This window comes from Sminthopsis crassicaudata, chromosome 1 (assembly GCF_048593235.1).
Source record: "Sminthopsis crassicaudata isolate SCR6 chromosome 1, ASM4859323v1, whole genome shotgun sequence".
Classification (NCBI taxonomy): domain Eukaryota; kingdom Metazoa; phylum Chordata; class Mammalia; order Dasyuromorphia; family Dasyuridae; genus Sminthopsis; species Sminthopsis crassicaudata.
In genome coordinates this window covers 188,540,774-188,563,922 of record NC_133617.1, presented here as the reverse complement: position 1 = coordinate 188,563,922, position 23,149 = coordinate 188,540,774, and the positions used below count along the sequence as shown (strand labels likewise).

At 35.3% G+C, this 23,149-nt stretch overlaps 1 protein-coding gene and 1 long non-coding RNA gene across 6 annotated transcripts in view; both read left to right on the top strand.

Annotated features, from left to right (window-relative positions):
* The window catches only part of KIAA0319 (KIAA0319 ortholog), a 122,195-nt gene that overhangs the window by 87,462 nt on the left and 11,584 nt on the right, over positions 1 to 23,149 (top strand). For all 5 annotated transcript variants that reach the window (XM_074272771.1, XM_074272780.1, XM_074272753.1 and 2 more), the window contains 6 exons: positions 1,096 to 1,247; positions 5,212 to 5,350; positions 7,190 to 7,349; positions 12,315 to 12,457; positions 13,983 to 14,105; positions 17,041 to 17,131. In XM_074272771.1, the coding sequence (XP_074128872.1) occupies positions 1,096 to 1,247; positions 5,212 to 5,350; positions 7,190 to 7,349; positions 12,315 to 12,457; positions 13,983 to 14,105; positions 17,041 to 17,131 (808 nt within the window). The remainder of the gene's footprint in view (positions 1 to 1,095; positions 1,248 to 5,211; positions 5,351 to 7,189; positions 7,350 to 12,314; positions 12,458 to 13,982; positions 14,106 to 17,040; positions 17,132 to 23,149) is intronic.
* Positions 18,655 to 19,117, top strand: LOC141545642 (uncharacterized). Its single transcript, XR_012483099.1, has 2 exons — positions 18,655 to 18,742; positions 19,022 to 19,117. It is a non-coding gene; the product is annotated as an uncharacterized LOC141545642 (long non-coding RNA).

Genomic DNA, 23,149 nt, shown 5'->3' with positions numbered 1-23,149 from the left:
GAAAGCCACATACATGAACTTTTCTGGGGTACAGTTAAGAGTCAAGTTCATCCCAAGGAGGAAAATTAGCCTTGAGCCTTTAGTCTCCTTTTCCTCAGTACTTCAACATCTAACCTTCTAGGACTTGGGGACTTGGCGTACCTCTATTATTCCTTACATTCGCTCTGTCTCCTTTTACTGAGCAGTTTTCCCTTCACTTTTTCAAACACATAATTAGGAGTCTCAGTTTCCAATTTTTAGGGACTTACTGACAGTCAATAAGTCAGTCAATTAATAAGCTTTTATTAAGTACCTATTATGTTCAGGCCCCACACAAAAGCACTGGAGATACAAAGTTATGCCAGTGAAGTGTTTGCCAGAATTCACATGGAGGATAATAGCTCATTCTGGGGAATCATGTTTTAGGAGGGACAAAGAAAGGCCAGTTCACATGAGGGCAACCAAGAAAATGAGGGAACAGGAGAGCCCAGGCCATGTAAAGAATGGCTGCTGGAGCTGGAGGCAGCTTAGAGAAGAGAAAACTCGAGGGGTATGTAATGTGATGTAACCGTTGTCTTCAGATTGCTGAAACGACACCAGGGGATAGGAGTTACAGAAAGACAGATTTAGGTGGCTTGGTGGTACAGTGGATAGAGCTCAGGCCTGCAATCAAAATCTGAGTTTAAATCCAGCTTTAGATACCTACTATCTGTGCAACCCTGAGCAAGATATTAACCTCTTATTAGTCTCAGTTACCTCAATGTAAAATGAGGATAATAAGAGGATCTACCTCTCAGAGTTGCTTTGAGGTTTAAATGATACATTTTTAAAATGCTTAATACAATGCTTAGCACAGGATAAATGCTAGCTATCATCATCATCATTATTTATTTAGCTAATGGAAGGAATAGTTTCCAAATAATGAGAGCTGTCCAAAGTAGAATCAGCTGCCTAAGGGAGTAGTGGGCTCCCTTATTACTGAATGTCTTATATCCATAGAGCTGCAAAATAAATTAAGCATGGATTTTTAATATGCTCTAAGAGATGGTTATAATTTCCATCATCAATGTTTTGAGTGAAATTATTTTTCCTTCCATTTTATTCCATGTGGCTTAGAAAACAACAGTCCTCCTAGAGCCCAAGCTGGTGGCAAACATGTCCTTGTGCTTCCCAATAACTCCATTATTCTGGATGGTTCAAGGTCTACTGATGACCAAGGAATTGTGTCTTATCTGTGGATCCGAGATGGTCAAAGTCCAGCAGCTGGAGTAAGTATTTGGGTCATCCTTTCATAATGTTGTGAGTGGCATGGCAGAGCCGTTGTGAATTTGCCTTTATCAGAAAAACAAGGCACATTTCATTATTAGTTGTTTTATTTTTCTGGTTATACATGAATATTAACTTTTTAGATACCCATTTCTTTATGAATTACACTGGGAGAGAAAAATCAGAACAAAAGAGAAAAAAAAAACAAAAAAGAAGTGAACATAACATATGTTGATTTATATTCAGTCTCTATAGTTTTTTTCTGGATGAAGATGGCATTTTTTCTGGCTAGAGTCTATTGGGATTTCCTTGGGTCACTGAACCACTGAGAAGAACTAAACCTTTCATCCCACAATCTTGCAGTTAGATATTTTGGGCATGAATAACTTGGCAATGTAGGTGGAAGGACTGTTAGGCTAAAGAATGAGGTAATACAGTATAATAGAAATAACATTGCATTTGGAATCAGAAGGCCTGAATTTGAATACTGCAGCTGACATTTACCAATCATATGACCTTGGGCAAGACATTTAATCTTTCTGAGCCTAAAATTCTTCATCTGTAAAATGAAGATTGAATGTTATGCTACCTACTTCACAGATTTGTTATGAATCTTTATTAAACTAAGTGCTATATTTGAGTTATTATTGTCCCAGCTTTTTAAAAGATCTGAAATTTCAACATTGTGAGTATTCCTCCCACAGATGCAGATCACAATCCCTCCTTACCTCAGTAAATAGTTGCTATGACAAAGAAGAAAAAGTCATTACTTTATAGCCAGTAGTTTGGTGGTAACAGAGAACTCTAACCAGGCTGACGTACATAGGACTTTTACCTTGGCACAGTATGGAAAATAGTATCCAAATTGGCTCTATGAACATGGGACAAGTAGATGGCAGTCATCCTCAGGAAGGTGAAGGTAAAAAGAATTTCTATCTCAAAAAGTAATGAAATGTTTCCCTGCCCAGAGAGAATTTATAGAAGACCTCAAAAAAGAATTAAAAAATGAGAAACATTGAGGAAAAACAAAAAACAAAACAAATGAAAAAAACAAAACAAGAAAAATAAGATTATGAAAAAAAATTAATCAACCACAGAAGGAGATAACAGAGTCTTAAAGATGAAAATAACTCTTTGAAAATTAGAATTGGGCAAGGGGAATCCATTGACGCTATGAGAGACCAAAAAATAATAAAACAAATTAGAAAGAATGAAAAAATAAAACAGAATGTGAACCATCTTATAAGAAAAATGACGGATCTGGAGAACAGATCAAGAAGAGAAAATATAAGAATAATTGGACTGCCTGAAGGGACCAAAAAAAAAAAAAAAAAAAAGAACCTTGACACAATAATGCAAGAAATAAATCCAAGATAATTATCCTGGAGTGATAGAATAGGAAAGAAAAATTGAAATAGAAAAAAAAAAATCCACCTATCACCACTTCAAAGAAATTCTTCGTGAAAAATATAAGAATGTTATTGCCAAATTTTGAAAACCCCGAATCAAAGAGAAAATTTTTCAAGAAACAAGAATAAAACAATTCAACTATGCTGGATTTACAGTTAGAATTGTATAGGACTTATCAGCAGCCATAATTAAAGACCACAAGTTCTGGAATCATATCTACCAACAATCAAAAGAACTAGGCCTACAGCCCAAAATATCACATCCAGCAAAATGATCTATAATATTGAATGAGAAAAGGAGCAGAAGTAAAGCAAAAAGTCAGGTGAAAAATAGAAAAGAAAGGGAGAACTCTGAATCTCCCCAAATCATGAGTTGTTAAAAATAATAATTTTTCTCACCTCTCTCTCAGTGATCTCATCAGTTCCTAAGGGTTAAATGATGACTTCTTTGCAGATAACTCCTAGATCTATAAATCCAGTCCTCATTTCTTTTCCTGAACACTTACCTATAGCATCTCACCAACTGCCCATTGTGTATCACCAACTAGGTATTCCATAGGTATTTCAAACTCAGGATATGCAAAATAGAATTCATTATCTTCTTCCTCTATGTCATCACCCCTTCTCTAAAACCCCACTTTTGTCTGTTAAGGGCACTACCCTACTTGACCCTTCTTTCTCTTTTATCTGTGATTATGACAGCTAACCATAATCTTCTTAAAGATTATGTTTCCATAATATCTCTCATCTATCTCATTCTTGCCACAAAATGGTCACTGCTCTAGTTTCTGACCTTGTCTGTCCTCTCATTAAGACTATTGTTAGAAGGATCTATCATACACACATATATTACTTGGCAAACTTATGTGCTGTGTTAGTTGTTATTATTATGCCCCTCTCCTCTTCTACTATCATCACAAAGCCTTATCCTGTAAATTTTTTAAAGAATGGATAACTTTCATTGTTAAAAAAAATTAGTTAAACCAATCAACCAATACATTGGCTTCATTACAACAGCCCATATCCATGTCCCCATATCTCCAACAAAAGGAGAGAAGTAGCTCATTTTTCATCTCTTCTCTGAGGCTGACAATGATTATTATAATTATCCAACATTTAGCTTTGTCTTTATTGTTATTTTTATTTGCACTATCATAGTCATTATATCATATATATGCATATTTTGAAATATATCCATATACCTACATATGTGTAATACATATATATATATGGAGAGAGAGAGAGAGAGAGAGAGAGAGAGAGAGAGAGAGAGAGAGAGAGAGAGAGAGAGAGAGAGAGAGAGAGAGAAGATAGCCAGAATCAGGAAGATCCTCTTTCATGAATTCAAATTCTGCCTCAGATATCTATTAGCTATGTGACTCTGGGTAAGTCACTTAATCCTGTTTGTCTTAGTTTCTTCTTCTATAAAATGAATTGTAAAGGAAATGGCAAAGCATTCCAGCATCTATGTCAAGAAAACTACAATTAGGGTCATGAAGAGGGCAAGGACTGTCTTTTGCCTCTTTTTGTATTATTAGTGCTTAGTACTGAAACATGGTAGGTGCTTAATAAATGCTTATTGGTGGATTGAACATCCAGGTATGTGTGTTTTTGTGTGGACTTTATCATCTCTTCCTGCCTGAAAAGCCAAGTGAAAGGGGGTTATCATTCTACTTTCCCAAATAATACCAATCTGAGGTAAAGAGAAGGGAGCTTTTCAGTCATTGACAAAATCAGTCTTTTAGTCATTGGCAAAGGCAAAATTAGAATGAAAGTCTTACCCTCCCAGGTGAACTCATTCAGTAAGAAATTCCTTCTCTGGGGCTTTAGCTTTGATTATATATCATGACCTTTCTTCCCATTTGGCTCTTGGGAGATACATAGTTAAGTCCTCTGAATTTTACTTTAAAAAGAATTGTAATAGTAAAGAGTTTTGGGATAATAATGCAATTCATTTATTCAGTTCTTTAAACCTTTCAAAGGGTGGTGGAGCTCATGCCTGAAGGGGTTTTAGTTTCTTAAATAGAAACAAAATAGAGCTTTCCATGGGATACCATGGATACTTATTTGATTGCTTCTGAAATGTTCTATTTGAGAGATAGCAAAAACTCTAACTTTGCATGGAGCTTCAATTAAAAGACAACCCTTGGCTCCAGTCCTTGCCAACTGTGTGACCTTTAGGAAGGTAGCTCTTTCCTCATGTAGAATTTTAAGCAATCATAAGGAATTCACTCATTCATTAGGAAAATGTTATTTAAAGGTAGACTGCTATGGTTATAGTGTCTGCTTGCCTGCTAGTGCATCCCTGGGATTCTCTCTACCCTGCTCCTCAGGACCCTTATGGCTGACAGAGAAGAGTGTCTCTGCACACTTAATTCCAGGAGAGGCCTCTAGAATCACCTTGGAAATTAGGATCCAGATAATTCTATGAAAGGATTACTCCTTTAAACATGGCAGTGATATAAGAAAGGATGAGGAGCCTAAGTCTTGACAAAGAAGCCCTAATTTGTTTGGAGTTACATTGATAACAATACACTGAATTGTGTGTGTTTTTTAGGATGTAATCCACAGCTCTGACCACAGCGCATCTCTGCAACTCATCAATCTGGTGGAAGGAATCTATACTTTCCACTTGAAAGTCATGGACCTCCAAGGAGACTCGGACATTGACACAGCCACAGTGGAAGTACGGCCCGGTATGACCACCATCCTGAAGTTGTCTGTGTCTTTGGGGTCTGTTACATTAATTTATTACTTATGCGGTCTGCCTTTGGGTTTCTGTCCCATTAGGCATTGATTCTATTGTTTTGGGTATGGCCCAGTAGGGTGCGTCCCCATCAGAGAAGGTATTGTGTGCTCTATGAGCAAAGCAGAATTGAAGTAGCCCAAAAGAAACATGAGATGCACAGAATTAGAGAAGCTACCCCAAATATTTATATGCACTATTTGTGTCTGACCAATGCAGAGCACTTCGAGCTCTCATTGGTCTGATCAGCCACAGTCAGACACACTGTCCCTCAACTCTAACATAGTGATGTCACTTTGGTATTCTGAATACAAAGGACAACAACCAACACACACACACACACACACACACACACACACACACACACACACACACACACGGTCGAACTTTATTCTATACTCTGAGTCCATCACTGCTCTCTCTGAAGGTGACAAGACCTCTAGTCCTCTGAAACAGTGGTTGGTCATTGTGTTGATCATAGTTCCTAAGTCTTTCAGAGTTGTGTCTTTTGTCATTATCGTATAAATTGTTCTCCTACTCCTTCTCACTTCACTCTGTATCGGTTCACATAAGATTTTCCAGGCTTCTTTGAAACCTTTCCTTTCATCATTTCTTAGGGCACAACGATGTACCATTATCTTCATAAAACACAATCTGTTTAGCCATTCTCCAGTTAATGGACATGCCCTTAGTTTCTACTTCTCTGCTCCCCTATCCCTCATTTTTGTACAGTGTTCTTTTCCTTTTTCTCTGATCTCTTTGAGGTATAGGCCTGGGAGTCATATTGCCAGCTCACAGGGTATGCACAAGTTAGTGACTTTGGGGGCATACTTTCAAATTGCTTTCCAGAATGACTATACCAATTCAGAATTCTACCAACAATGCATTAATCTGCTTGTTTTCCTCCAACTGTTCCAATGTTGGTCATTTTTTGGGATCATCTTTGCTAATCAAACGGGTGTAAGGTAGAATTTCAGAATTGCTTCAATGTACATTTTTCTAATTATTATTGGAGTATTTTTAAAAATGATTGTTGATTGCTTGGATTTCTTCCTCTGAAAATTGCTTTTTCATATCCTTTGATTTTATCAATTGGGAGGGTCCTCCTTTTTTAACAAAGCAATTAAAGAAAAATAGTCTTGAGTTCTACAGCATTTTAGTAGCCCTACCCAAGAATGTCCTGCACCCTCTGTCTCTCATTTTTGTTACTCTTTTTTTCCTTTTTTTTTTTTTTAATGTTACTGTGGGAGACCACAATGAAATAAAAAAAAAAAAACTGATTACAAATGGTTGTAGTTCTGTAGGTGCTAATCAAAATGATATAATTCTTACATTTCATTCCTTTTAAACAACTAAAGGCCAGGTTGATGACCTTCATAAGTAGAGCACCATGTTCTCACAATGCCAAGTCATTAGGCATAATTGCTAGGGGAAATCATCACTGCTTCTCTACTTTCTGGAAAAGTACAAGATCTAGGTACTGGTCAGAAGTCAGAAGGCAGAAATTTAATGGGCTTTTGGGATGGATTCAAGTGATTTATGTACTGTATTGTGGTATAGAACCAAAATAGAAAGGACTCTTTAAAAAAGTGCTATTAATGGCCAAAATTGTAGGAATAAGAATGAATGGAGAAGAAAAGGTAAAGACCTTGTTTCTTTGAGTCCTCACTCCAAAACATGGAAATCATGCAACAGATTCCAAGCCTCTACTAGACCCAAAGTATCCATGTTGTTTCAGCTACATCTACATAGTTTCCGAATGGACATTCTATGCCTTTTCTTTTCCCAGACCCTAAAAAGACTGGCTTAGTAGAACTGATATTGCAGGTGGAAGTTGGACAACTAACTGAGCTGCAAAAGGACATGCTTATGAGGCAGCTGGCAGTGCTACTGAATGTACTAGACTCTGATATCAAGATACAGAAGATCCAGGCTCATTCTGATATCAGGTATGAAATGGTGTGCCCAAGGTAAGCACCTGTGCAGTGTGCCTAGCGAATGTCCTGTGCTGCCCACGTGATGGCTAGGCAAGAAGCTCCATGGAAATTTCTTTAGGGCACGGAGTCTTAACTTTTTTTTTTTTTTTTTTTTTTTTTTTTTTTTTTAATATCTGGTCATCTAGACCTATCTTTTCATTTTAAAGATAAGAACACTGAATCCCAGGGAAGTGAAGGAACTTGTTTTGAATCATATAGTAAGTAATGGATCCAGGATTTGAATTCAGATCCTTTGTCAAATCCACGTTCTAACTATGTCTCCTACATACTTTACATACTCACAGAGATAAATATGAAAGACTATCCAGAAACAAAGTTGACAGAATTTGGTACCTGATGAGATGCATATGATGAAGAAGAGAGGGAAAAGTGAAAGGTAACTTTTACATACTGGATGAGACTGGAAACAATAATATATTTAACAAAGCTGACAGGAAGGATTGGTTCTGTTGGGAAAATTATGAGTCACCTCATCTTCCAAACCACACTCAACTTTGAAATGAATTTTAGATAAGACAACTTCTCTTCTAACTCTAATGGTAGGCTACATGACTCAAAATGGTATAGAAATTTGGATTATTATTATCATCATCATCTCATTTTTCTTTGTAAATGTGATTTCAATAGAAACGATTCTGGGACAAGTCATTCTCCTGCTATTATCTTATATTTAATCTCCTACAGAGTATTTGCAAAGATGGCTAAATAATACCTGCTTTTTGTAGTTGAATAAAAGCATTAGGATGTAATTTAATCTGCTTTAAGCTCATTAAAAGCATCTTGGTCACAACTCTAGAAGCAGACAGGGATCAAGAATAATACATATTTTATCCTGTTAATGCATAATTTTAAAAGCTCTCATTTAGTTGAAAGAAACTTTTTGCATTTTGAAATCTTTTTGTTCCATGTAACTTGAAGATTATGAATATTTGGCAACTATTTGAAATGTTGTTCTTCAGTTTTTATGTATGAATGTTTTATCTGGAAAGCTGTGGGCACCAGTTTGGCCTGTGAAAATGATCTAGTTCCTTTACAATTTATTGGTTCAATTCTCTAGTATATTTTGAGATTCGTATTTTACTTTGGGGATTTGTCATCTGTAAGTCAATGAAAAAGAATGAGTTTTTTTGCTGTATAATTCTATCTACTAGGTCATATCTAGCTAGATATACTATAGGTACTAAATTTTTTGTGGGGGTATTAATACTCAATTTATTAATCAAGCTAATAATCAATAACTTGATGATCATTGGCCTCTCAATAACTGAAGACACCCCCACACACACCCCCATGAAGATCGCTGAATGGTGCTAAATTTTTGCAGCATATAACTATCAAAAAATGGGAGACAGAATTTCTGCTACATTGATAATCAATTTATTAATTAGTTTACTTGACAATCAATAAATTGATAAGTCAGTGGTTTTTCTTGGTAACCAAAGAGAGCCATAGGAGACTCCAAAAGCCTTAGACTTTCACAAAGGGAATTCCTTTGGCAAATGAAAATCAATCCTGATTGGTGGACATTTAATTAGGGAATAGCCTAGAAATCTTCAGCAACTCCATCTGGAAATGTGACTTGATTGTGAGACTCAGCTGCCTCCAGAAATCTGGATGGGGAGATTTATCTTCACCCAGACCACTCTAACTTGATTTTCTATTTCATCAGGGGGTCACCCTAAACTTTAATAGAGGGGTACTAAGACAGGTCTTTTCCCAGGGTAAGGATTCTTCTAGACTGGATTCTGTTTATATTCTATACAGAAGTTAGGTCTCCTATCAGAGTGGGATCCCCATCCAAAGTTGAACAACATATTCCTTGAGGGTTAAGAGCAATCTCATCAATCAATCATGTCCTTCAGAAACTGACTTTAACTAGAGTTAAGCCTTAATGGGGAAAAAAGGAGAAAAGCCTTGATCCCAATTTAACAATTGGTTGTTAATATAATAATATAATAATTTCTCTCACAATATTGTATTTCACAGGTTCCAAAATTTCCTTGCACAATCTACATGGCTTACTAATTCTAGATCTCTTGAGGATAACCCTCCTATAATATTTGGGGGCAATTACCTATTGCTGAGTAGTCATCATAAATTCATCCATTGCCACAAACAAATCTCTATTTCCTAGTCATCAGTTTGATATTTTGTCAAGATATTTTTGGCTGAGTACATGTGGCATCCAGGGAGGGCTTTTTGATTCTACTTTAAACTCTATATAGAGGTAAAACTTTTAAATATATAATTTTTTTTATTATACAAATTAAATTATTTCTGATGTCAGCCCATGAGTAAGCTTTATCATTGTAATTTTCAGTAGCCTTTATTCTTTTATTCACATTGAGAAGCATCTCAGGAAATGCTCTTTTGCATTCTGAATTTTCCATACATATGAATGATGTTACTTCTTCAAATGACAAAACTTAAAATAAAAATTTAGCCCTTCTAAAATGGTTAAAGTTATCATTATAACACTTCAATCTTTTTATTTTATTTTATTTTATTTTATTTTTATTCATTTTTCCAAATTATCCCCTCCCTCCCTCCACTCCCTCCCCCCCGATGGCAGGTAATCCCATACATTTTACATGATAACACTTCAATCTTAAAAAGCTTTATTGATTTGTTTTCACATTGGAAACATTTACAGATTACTCCCATTTTGTTAGAGGCTTCTTTGAACAAAACAAAACTGAGGATACAGTAACTACTGAAAGTATGTGTAGCACTTCACATCTAATTATATCTCTATTATAAAAAAAAAAGAAAAATTAACAGAAATTTATTTTCTCTCCCTCTTATTCCCCATCACATGGGGCAAAATAAAAATACATTTTTTGTAACAAGTGTGCCTACGTCATTCAAACAAATTTCCTAAATGGCTATGTGCAAAACTATATACATATGTCATATATCTCATCTGTAATCTATATTCATCATTTTCAGTGATGGATAGCATGTTTCATCATTGGATCTCCAGAATACCGAATAACTAATTATAATTAGTTCTTAATACTTTCAAAATTTTTCATTTTTTAGTATTATTGTTATTGTACAAATTATTTTTTCAGTTATTTCATTATTAATTAGTTTATAAAGTTCTCAAAATTGTACATTTTTATAAAATCAGTGGTATAGAATAAATTGCCTTTCTGTTTCTGTTCATTTCAGTCTACATCATTTCATACACATTTTCCATATCTTTTTAAAATCATCTATTTCTTTTAGCATAGTAGTATTCTATCACATTCATCTATCATGATTTATGCAGCCATTCCTTATGCAGACATCCCTTTGGTTTCCAAGATTTTGTTTTATTTTCTTATGATTTTCCCATAACAAAAAGAACTGTTATAAATCTTTTGTACACAAAGACTTTTCACTCTTTGCTCTCTTGGGGGTAGGCCCAGCATTGGTCCATATCTGGGTCAGTGGGCACCTATTTCTTGAACATAGGACACGGGAGACCAAGTATGTTTTTTTAAAATAACTTAATGCCATGATTATGAATATTAGTGATTATATCATGATTTAATATAGAGTTGACCTTGGATTCTATCCCCCTTTTCCCTCACACTCAATTCTAAGAGCTATACTACTACTTCTTGTTATTCTTTCTTCTTTTTTTCTAATCAATCTGTTGGTTGTCACTATGTCCTAATTTTATCAAGTTCTTTCCTCCCTTCTGACCTACTTCTTCTCATCTGACATAGGCCAAAAATAATATGATGACTAAATATATTAGAATGGTATTAAAAAAAAAGAATAACTAGCCTCCAAAGGGCTCTTTGATGAATAAAAAATAAGTGTTATAATTGTATTGCTAGTATCCTGTTACTTCTTCACATCTGTTTTGATTGTTCAGAGATCTTTAAAAGTTTCTATTTGTGAACAGCATTCTAGATAAGAGAGATTATTAGATTAAATTATCTACAAACAAATCTGACTCATAAACAATACTTCCTGGTTGTGTGACCCCACTTGCCTCTCAAAAAATCAAAAACAGACAAAAAAAGAAAGCAAATAAAGAGGAAGGGAAAAAGATTAGCAAAACTGAGAAATACAATGAAAAAAAATCTGACAATATACGCAATGTTTTAAATTCATAAACTTTCCCACTCATCTCCCTATCCCTATTCCTTCACAGGGGGTGAAATATTTTCTCTTGGCTTTTTCCACATCTTCTTTGGGCTCAAGATGATTCTTTATAATTTTTGTAACATTCTTTTTTTTTTTTTTAATTATTTTGTGGTTGTTCCTTTTGTTACCATATTATAGTCATTGTGTATGTTGTTTTCTAGTTCCTGCTCATTTCGCTTTTCATTAGTTCACTTAAGTCTTTCTAAGTCTTTCTGTATTTCTCTGTATAATTTTTAAGCCATTGTTTCATATGGCATATTAATATTTCATTATTTTCACATACCACAGTTTGTTTAATCCTCAATCAATGGCCATCTACTTTGTTTCCATTTCTTGGTGTATAGAGAGGCTTTCTTTTTTTTTTGTCAATGACTCCCTTATCTGTAGCAATCTACATATACACACAGAGTATATATGTGCATGTATATAAATATATAGTTACAGCAGTAGAATCTCTGGATTAAAGGATATGGATATTTGCATAATTCCAGACTTCTTTCCAGAATAGTATACTAATTCATAGCTTCATCAACAATACATTAGTGCAACTACTTTTCCATGTGTAGTCATTTTTAAATAAAAATGCATGACATGAATAAAGTGCCAAATTATCAGTTGCTTTGTTCATGCAAAAACATATGGGGTACTGACTGAGAAGGGATAAGGCCTGTAAAATAACAGTTTTAAAACATCACCTTTCAAAGTCTACTGCTAAGTTCAAGAGGAAAGAATGCTTGTTTGACAGTGAGAATATCCTCCTTGGCTTTTCTGCAGCACTGTGATCATATTCTATGTGCAAAGTGGACAGCCAGTGCAAGTTATCCAGGCTGTTGAGGTGGCCCGGACTTTGCATGCTCAGCTCTTAAAGGAAAAGGCAGACTTCTTGCTTTTTAAAGTCCTGCGAGTCGACACAGAAGGTGGGTCTCCTATGTAAATTTTTTTTTTTATCCTTGTAATATTAAACTTTCCAACCACAGACACTCTTCATTTATACAGGAAGAGAACTGGTATAAATAAAGGTTTATAGAGCTTGGTCTTAAGATGTTAAGCACTGCTTTTGCATCAGATTTTCTGGCCAGTTTCCTAAATAGCATGACATTGAGACAATATTTGCCAAACCTATATGTCTGAGGGAGACTAGGATATCATATATCATCATATATATAAAATATATATGATATATCAGTTTTTAAAAGCTACTGCTGAAGAGGTATCATTGTTGGTTTCACCTTTGAATAGGAGGGATGGTGGCAGATAAAAGTTAATATAGCTATCAGGAATTAAGAAGATAGCATGTTTAGAACTGTGCCTTATGCCATCAAATCAAAGAGCACAATTGTAGTTCACAGTAAATGGTGTTAAATAGTTTTAAAATGATCAGGTAGTTCTCACTTGCATTTTTTTAAATTATAGGTACCCTCATGGGACCCCTTTCTTGGCAAAAAAATTGACTTAAAAGATTTAGTTTAACTCAATTCAGCAAACATTTATTAAACACTATGTTTGAAGATACTGTGCTATATGTAGAGAAAAATAAAAAATGAAACTGTCCCTGACTTCAGAGAACTTACTTTTTACTGGTATATAGCTCTCTACAACTATTCCACACAGCTTGGGATGGGGGGGGGGAATGGTGCCCCTGCAATCTGGCATTAAATTTTTTTTAGCCCCCTCTTTATACCAGAAAAGAATTCTGAATTATTTTGGTATTATAAGAGGAAAAATGTTGATATTATATAATGCTATACATACATTTTATGCATTTCTGAATTGCTAAACTTTTTGTGTATTGTCTGTTGGCCTTTTGTGGTCTGAAGCTTCTGCAAACCTCTACCTCCTCAAATTCCCATTTAATTTCATATACTGACCTGCAATTTATCAAAACCAGAATGGATGAAGTGTCTATGTGGAAGGGATTACTATAAATATGTTTGTATTTATGTTAATAGATGTTCTAGCCTAGGACAAATAATATTCCTAGGACCACTTTGTCCTTTGAATATAATACTGATTATGTGGAGGTTGCACTTGCTCCTGGGGGAACAACAAAGGACATGATAATACATAATTTTGATAATATAATATTGATAATATTAATATACAACTTAATTTTTTCCCTGACTTTGAAGTTCACATGTGAAATTTTCAACAGCAATATTCAGCAACCTTTCTCTGTCATTTGCCTAATAGAATGCAAGCTCTGTTGAAGGCAGGAGTTCTTTCTTCCTTGGCTTTTAGAATACCTTATACACAGCAGGTGCTTAATAGATATTTGTTATTGCTCTTAGTTGAGATAGTTGAGAGCTAAAGGCACACTTCCAATATATAGCAGAAGAACATCAAAATGATTACATATTTAAAGACCACTGCATTGGAATGCAAAAAAAGTAAAAAGATCCATCTCTCCTGTGGTAATTATAACCTCTCCCATTCTGCTCCCAGTTTGTCATTTGAAATGTTCTGGCCATGGCCACTGTGATCCCATTACTAAGCACTGCATCTGCTACCAGTTGTGGATGGAAAACTTGATCCAGCGCTACTTCAGTGATGGAGAAAGCAATTGTGGTAAGTGCAGATGGAGTAGCTATGCAAAGATAATCTGGGTTCCTGCTGGGAAACAAGTCTTCTAGACATGTAAATGAACTCTTTCCCCAGCCTGAAGTAAATTGAGAAACCAGCCCTGTGAATCAGCCAGTTAGAACTTTCTAACAACCCACAGTGGTAGAAAAAGAATTCCTGGGCCCTGCTCTGGCTCCATAATATAGAGTTCACTTACATCTAGCCATTGCTGACAGATGTCCTGGCACAGTTTCTTAATTGGATGTTGTTCCCCAGAGTTTGTGGTATTGGAACCTCAAATAGAATGTGCTCCTAGGCTCTAAGTGGAAAAACCCAAAGGCCCAAAGCCATCAATATAACCCTTCCCTTGCCGCCTCTCCCAAGCTAATTATGCTTTGGAAATTTTTTTTTAAATGGAATCCAGTTTCTTAGTCTATTATGTCCCATTCCATAGTCTTGGAACAGGAAAAGGATAACAGTATAAGAGTTTGGGGGAAAGGGAGCACAGAAGGATAGTCACAATTGCTTTAGTTGATCATATTCTGTCAGCCACTAGCCAGGACTCCAATCCTAGGTGAGATCCTGCTACTGAGAGTTAGAGACAAGAAATGGATTGAAAAGAGACTGCTACTTCAAGTTCTAGCAGAGAACCTTCCTGGGCATTGGGTAATTTCTGGCCTTTTAATGGCACTGCAGTAGAGTAGGAAGAATATCATCCTGGGTTCTCATGTTAACTCTGCCATATATTAACAGTGTGATTTGAAACAAGCCTTTTCATCTCTCTGGGACTCAGCTTCATCTACAAAGTAAACATAGTCATGCTCCCTGCTTTGTCTCTCTGGACCACATTCCCCTTCCCCAACACCTTCAAACTGGCTTTTGTGGGAGGGTGGGGGAGGGGTGGGTAATGGCTTGGATTAAATTCCCTAAACATAGGAGTCTCTTCTAACTCTAAAATGTGTTTTTGTGAAATGTTGAGTCTTTTCCCCTCCCTCACATCTACTTTGTTGTTCTTAATAGTTGCAGTTTTGTCTGCTTCTTCATGTCCCCACTAGAAGTTTCCTTGGCAAAGATACTGAGGTAGTTTGCCTTTTCCTTCTCAAGCTCATTTTATAGATGAGGAAACTGAGGGAAACAGGGTTAAGTGACTTGCTTAGTAAATGACTGAGCCATATTTGAACTCAGGTCTTCCTCACTCCAGGCCCAGTGTTCATCCACTGCACCACCTACCTACCTGCCTGCCCATATATTTGCTATGGTCAGCTATTAACTTTGGTAGAAAAGATCCCATCCCGGGTTACTGTTATTTCCATGCAATAAATCTTTTTGATTTTATGGGTAGCCCACTGTTCTGGTTTTGGCTCAACATTCCAGCCTGACAGACTAATTTCTGTTGAATTTTATGTTAGGATCAAAATAAGAAGTCCACACTATCAAACCCATCCATGCATGGCATAAAGCTGGCATAAAGCTGGCACTAACAGAACTGGCCAGTGCTCCAGGAAGAAAATGATTTTACTTTGGAAAGTAAATTTGGGGATCAGATAAATAGATGGGCATAGTATTGGAGCCAGCTCAAACTAAATACAGACTTGATAATTTAATTTTCAGGCAAGCATTTATTTACGCCTTGGTAATCAGCAAAATGCAAATCAGGGCCTGTTTTATTACTTTGTTGTTTGTCTTCACAAAAGAAAGTGATGTATTTTTATACATTTATACATACATATATATATTTATGGAATCCAGTTTCTTAATCTATCATCTCATTCTGTAGTCTTAGAACAAGAAAAGGATAACAATATGAAAGTTTGGAAGAATATATATTTATATTTATACATATATATATTATTAATCTTATTAATAAGGTACATTAAACCTAAAAGTATGATCTGCATTTTTTGAGAGCTTATTGTTGATTCATTTATTAGCATATCACTTGACTAGAGTGGATATGAAAGAAATTAGCATTTTCAGTTGTTACATTCCTTCAGACTGTGGAGAAAACCATGAGTTGAATTCATCTCTTGTGCAGTACAGGCAGGTTGTGTTTTAGGCCTTTTTTTTGTTCCCCTGTATAATTTTTTTTATATTTGGAGCTTATTTCGTGCCCAGAAATGGAAGGAATGCGAATCTAATCTGTTGTTTGACTCAGTGTTCAGTGCACCATGCATGCCACAGACAGACATATGATGGCCACATTTTTTCCTGCCAACTAGATCCAACAATTTCTTTTTATTTTAATAGTAATTTTTCCAAATACACGTAAAGATAATTTTCAAAATCCATTTTGTAAACCTTTGCACTCTAAATTTTGCTCCCTCCCTCCCTTGCTACTCCCTTCCCCAAGACAACAAGCAATCTGATATAGCTTAAATATGCGCAAATCTCTTTAAATGTATTTCCATATTTTTCATGTTGTGCAAGAAAAATCAGACCAAAAGGCAAAAGCAAAAACAAAACACAGGAAAGAAAACAAGCAAAAAGGTGAAAATACCATGCCTTTTGGGCATTGTTTCAAATTACCCTCCAAAATGATCCAACAGTTTCTTTAGGACCTTAAATATTTCCAGATAAGGTAACTTTTGAATTTCTTATGGTTATCAAACAAGTGTTCTCTGTGAGATACATGTATTTATTTATAAGCTATCAGCAGAGGCAAAGATCTTCTGGAATCATATCAATTTTGGAGTCTTCTGTTCTCCTTGGCACAAGAATCCTTAACATATGGAGAGAGCAGTTTTCAGTATTAATTATTTGACCTTCAGTTCTCCTCAGAGTTGTATGCCATCTCCTTGATGGCCCTGTGCTAGTCAGGCAGGTGGAATTAACAGCATTAATCTCTGCTTGTAGAGCCTTAAAAATATTTATTCAGTGTGAAATAGCATACATCAAATGGCTTCGTAAGGTGTAAAAACATTTTGGTTTTCTTGTTTTCCAGAATGGAGTATTTTCTATGTGACCCTGCTGGCTTTTACTCTGATTATGTTAATGGTGGGTTTCACCTGGCTCTGCATCTGTTGCTGCAAAAGGTACTTGGTTGGCACATTTATTTTTAGTAAATTAAAGGATATATTAAATGTGAGTTGTTCCCAGCCCTATGGTCTTTTGCTTGGGATTTATAAATCACTTCACTCGACAAAGGAGATATAAAATACTTCATAAGCTACTTCCTTGAGATATTTTAATAAATTGCACCCCTTTACAAAGGCTTCATATCTTAGAATAGACTAGCTATGTTATTCTAGATTGGTGAGTTTTAACCTAGGCTCCATCAACTTAAGTTTTTTAAAACATTTTGATAACTATTTCAATATAATTGTTTCCATTGTGTATTTAAAAAAAAAACTATTCCAAGAAGAGGTCCATAGTCCCAGACTGCTAAATGGGTCCATAATACAAAAAAAGAATAAGAACCTATTTTTAAACCTATTTTCTATCTTCTTTCTTCTCTCCTCCTCTCTCTATCTCCCAATCCTCTCATTTCTTCTTGATGCTTTTTTAAGGCTTTGCTAAGACATTCTTCAAGGTAGGATGCTAAATGTCATTATGAATTGAAGGTTTTGATTATATTGCATTTGATAAAAACGTGATTTACTTTGACTCCTTTTAATAAAAGTAAAGTTCCCCCCCCACTTAATAGCATTTCATTTTTTTTTCTAATTACATGGCAAAATAGTATTGATCATTTGCTTTTATAAGATTTTGATTTCTATTTCTTTGCCTTCCCTCTCCCCTCCTCAAGACAGCAAGTAATCTGATATAAGATATATATGTACAATAATATTAAACATATTTCCACATTAATCATGTTATGAAATAAGAATCTGAACAAAAGAGAAAAACACTAGAAGAAACAACAATAACAAAAAAAGTAAAAATTGTATGCTTTGATCTACATCTCTATTCTTTCTTTGGATATGGACAGCATTTTTTTGTCATGAATCTTTTGGAATGTCTTGAATCATTTATTACTGAGAACTAGTGTTTCATAGTTGATCATTACACAATGTTGCCATTACTTTGTACAATGTTCTCCTGGTTCTGCTCACTTCATTCAGCATTAGTTCATGTATGTCCTTTCAGGTTTTTCTGAAGAAAGATCACCTAGGCAAGGAAAAATTATGCTCAATGTTTTACTTTGTGTCCTATTCCTGGGAGTGGTCCCTGGGAAGCTCCTTAGGTTGTCATGACTGCAGGCTCATTTCAGAATTCTTTGTCATACCTATTGTGAGGAGAGGGAACCATCACAGAATGTCTCTAACTGCCCTTAAACAGAGAGTGCTAAGCTTTTTTCCAAAGAGACAGTATACGTGCTTGTGCCAGACACATGTGGCCAAAATGAAGGGTTTCACCTTAAAGAAATTTTTTTTTTTTAAATTATGCTGCTACAAAAGTGGCAGCACAACAAGTGTGGTGCCGGTCTATATCCTACCACTAAATAATCTCGACTTCGATTATGACTAGGCTTTCACACTTTCTGAAAGGAAAAGCTGGTACAAGAAGATCAGAACAGTCATTCAGCCACAGGTCACGTGTTCCCTGAACTGGATCCCACAAACACCTGAGAAGGTTGCCATGATCTGGGTTGTTCTGAAACTACTACGGCTCTATGTTGTACAAGTTGATGAGAAAATGATGAAGTTAGTGTTTTGTTTTTACCATAGGATGCAACATGATATGAAAGTGCTCTTTGCTCCTATTTAGCATACATTTAATTTGGTTTCGTTATGTGTTTGAGACATAATTCCCCCAAACATGGAAAGAGCCACATGGGGCAGTTCAGTTGGTGTGTGTGTGTGTATGTTTGGGAAATGAATGACTGGTCTCAGTTAAGTTTATTGATTAACCATATTTATTTTCCTAGAACTATCTTCCTAATTTCTTACTGTTCATTCATTACCTCATTGAGCATTTATTAGGTGCCCATTTTGGACTAAATTCTGGACCTGAAAAGTTGAAAAACCTAAAGTCCTTCCCATCAAGGAGCTTATAACCTAGTAGGGGAAATGAAGCAGGTATGCAAATCATTATAATAGACATTAGAATATGTTAAAATACCTATATATGTGTGTGTATATAAAGATATACTCTATTGAAAGCCGAGATTTTGTCTTAATTTTATATATTATTTAATGTCTAGCATAATCATAGGAGATGATTGATAAATGGTGGTTGGTTAGATAGATGGCTAGATTGATAAAATATGCTATTCAATCCAATAAATTGAATTTAATAAGAATTTAAGTCTGCATTTGGTAAAAAGGCATTGGGTATATAAAGTCCTGCCCTCTAGATGCTTCTGTTCTATCCAGGAGTGAAAGGGATATAACATGTATAAAAATAAGTATAATACAAGGAAGAATGTGATGAAGTCGAAGGAGAAATCTAGATACTTTAGAAACATTTGAAGAATGAAAAAGATTTTTGGCTGAGTAGATCAGGGAGGTCTTTAAGAACAAAGTGAAAACTGTATTAAGACTTGAAAGAGAGATTCTGAGAGACAAGTGAGGAAAGATTTTTATTGATTAAGACAAAAGTATAGAAGGCATTGCTTATCAAGTTTGAGAATGACACATAGCTATAGAGAATAGAGAATAGCTAATGTTCTAAATGACAGAATCAGGTTACAAAAGGGTCTTGGCAGGGTTAGAAGTTAGAGTGAATTTGTTAATTAAATTTTATTGAATAATAGCTGTGAAGTCTGACTTGAATTTAAAAGTCTACTTCATGAATATAATGATGGGAGAAGTGTGGCTGGACAATGATTTGTTTTTCTTTTTATGGGGCTTTTGGGCTACTGAAAGCTCCTTATGAGGCCACAGTATAATATGGCATACAAAAAAACCAAAAAAAAAAAACAAACCCAAAATGAATGTAGTCTTGGGCTCTTTTAAGAAAAGCATTGTGTATAAGATTTAGCAAATATCTAACTTATTTACTAATCAAAGATGGAAACTAAAAGCAAAACTGATTTAGAATATATTTCATTTATAAAATCTTACAAAGAATGATGAAAAGTTGTGAACAAAATTATTTCAGAGAATGGATGAGCAGTGGAAGGTAAATCCATTTTAAAGAAACCTTAGAAAGAGATCTAACTATATAAAATCAGCCCTACGGTATTTAAGGCCAAAAAGAAAAAAAAAGAAAAAAGAAACAGGACAACAAATAAAGAAATGAAGAAGATATTCAAGGACTACCAAAACACATTTTCTCTAAGGCAGTTAGGTGTCACAGTGCATGGAATCTGAGTCTGACAGATACTTGTTAGCTGTTTAACCCTAGGCAAGTCAGATAGCCCTGTTTGCTTTAGTTTCATCATCTGTAAAATGATCTGAAGAGGGAAATGGCAAACCACTTGAGTATCTTTGCCAAGAAAACCCTAAATGGGGTCATAAAGAATCAGACATGACTAACAAAACTGACAACAAATTTTATATCTTACAATTTTGCGTAAGTTACTGTTTCAGTTAAATTTTTAATTTAGGATTGTAGAATTGTCTAAGTATACCATCGTATCTTTAAAAAGCAGTAATTAGTTTCTTGTGTCGATTTCTTTTTCTTGTTTTATTGTTATGGATAGCATTTAAAATAAAACTAAGATTACATTAAAACAGTAGTGCTGACAATTGGCAATCTTGTTTTACTCTTTATTTTACTGGAAAAAGTTTTTAGTTCATCCACATTAATCGTAGGTATACACGATAACATATTAAGGAAAAGTTCATTTATTCCTGTTTCCTAGTGTGTATGTTTATGTTTTTGTTTTTGTTTTTCTTGAGGCAATTGGGGTTAAGTGATTTGCCCAAAGTCACACATCTAGAAAGTGTTAAGTGTCTGAGGTGAGATTTGAACTCAGGTCTTCTTGACTAAAGGGCTGGGGCTCTATCCACTGTGCCATTTAGCTGCCCCGCCTAGTGTGTATGTTTTAACAGAAAAATGTATTTTGTCCAAAGCTTTTATTCCATGTATTGATGTAATCATACAGTTTCTGTTCATAGTTTACAAATATTAATCAACTAACCCTAAATTACTGGTATACATACATCCTGGCCATACTGTATTATCTGTTGGAAATTAAAATATTTTACTTAATTTATTTTTCTGTCAGTCTTCTAGAGAGAATTATCTAGTTTTCTTTTTCTGTTTTGACTTTCTTTTTAGGTGTCAAAGAATTTGATAGAGTCCTTTCTTATGCTATTTTTGCAAAAAAAAAATTAATTGTTCTTTGAAAGCATGATAGAATTTGCTTATGAACTCATCTGGTCCTGGGTTTGTTAGTTACTGTGTTTTTCTTTCCCCTCTTTGGAGTTCAATTGTGGTTTGTGTAATTTGTTCTAAGATTAAGCCTATTTGAGTTATTTCTTGTTCTGCTCATCTGTTTATATTTTTGTAAATATTAATTCATTCCATTTAAGTTGTTAGATTTATTGGCATGTAATTGGGCAAAAATTTCTAATGACATCTTTTTTTCTTTTTTTTTTTTTTTTTTTTGTTATGAATTCTCCTTTAAAATTTATACTAGGGCAGCTAATTGGTGCAATGAATAGAACACCAGCCCTGAAGTCAGGAGGAATCAAATCCAACTTCAAACACTTAATAGTTACTAGCTATATGACCTGGGCAACTCACTCCCAATTGCCTTGCCAAAAAAATTTTTTAAAATTTTTTTGATACTGGTAATTTGCTTTTCCTTTTTCTTCCTTTTAATTAGATTATCTATTGGTTTGTCTTTTATTAGTTAAAAAAATTCTAATTTTATTCTTTTTAAAAATTTTTTCAATTGTTTTAATCTATTTGATTTCAAGATTTCTACTTTAGTGTGAGACCAGGTGAAGTTTTCTCAAAAAGTGTATGAGATGGAGTAGATCAGACTTTAGACCTAGATGACTAATCCCTATTCACATGATCTCAAGGCCTAGTGGTCTCAAAAGGTCAGACCCTAGGTCAACTTCAGGAAGAGACAGGAGGTGACATGACCTACAGGAAGCAGACAACCTTAGTGACTATTGTAAATAAAGGTTATTTCCTTTTTAGTCCATCCAGTGAAAAGACTTGGGTCTTTTGCCATTTAAATAGCTTTACTATTTCTAGTTTGTCAAGTAGATGCATGGTGGGAGCTGAGATGCCTCCTGGGAATGCTTGGGCCTCTCCCTGCAGGGACTAAATAATCTTTCTCTCTCTCTCTCTCTCTCTCTCTCTCTCTCTCTCTCTCTCTGTCTCTCTCTCTCTCTCTTTCCCTCCCTCCCTCCCTCCCTCTCTTCTCTTCTCTTCTCTTCCCCTGTCTTCTCTTCTCTTCTCTTCTCTTCTCTTCTCTTCTCTTCTCTTCTCTTCTCTTCTCTTCTCTTCTCTTCTCTTCTCTTCTCTCTCTCTTTCTGTCTCTCTCCTCTCTCTCTCTCTCTCTCTCTCTCTCTCTCTCTCTCTCTCTCTCTCTCTCTCTCTCTCTCTCTCTCTGTCTCTCTCTCTGTCTCTCTCTTTTCTCTCTGTCTGTCTCTCTCTTCTCTCTCTGTCTCTCTCCTCTCTCTCTCTCTGTCTCTCTCTTTTCTCTGTCTGTCTCTCTCTTCTCTCTCTGTCTCTCTCCTCTCTCTCTCTCTCTGTCTCTCTCTCTTCTCTCTCTGTCTGTTTCTCTCTTCTCTCTCTCTCTCTGTCTCTCTCTGTCTCTGTCTCTGTCTGTCTCTCTCTCTCTCTCTCTCTCTCTGTCTCTCTCTGTCTCTCTGTCTCTCTCTCTGTCTCTCTCTCTTTCTCTCTCTCTCTCTCTCTCTCTCTCTCTCTCTCTCTCTCTCTCTCTCTCTCTCTCTCTCTCTCTCTCTCTCTCTCTCTCTCTTTCTATGTCTCTGATTGGTTAATTTGGAGAGGGGATCTAGCACCTGCCCCACACAAAGTGTTTTTCTAGGTTTCTTTGCTTTTGGTGGATTGGGCAATTCGTTGATTTATTCTTTCTTTTATTAATGAAAGTGTTTAAAGACTGTCATGAGTGAGATTTTGCAAATAAGATAAAACGATGCATGTTTCTCTGGGCAAGATAACATATTACTAGGGGCAGTAAC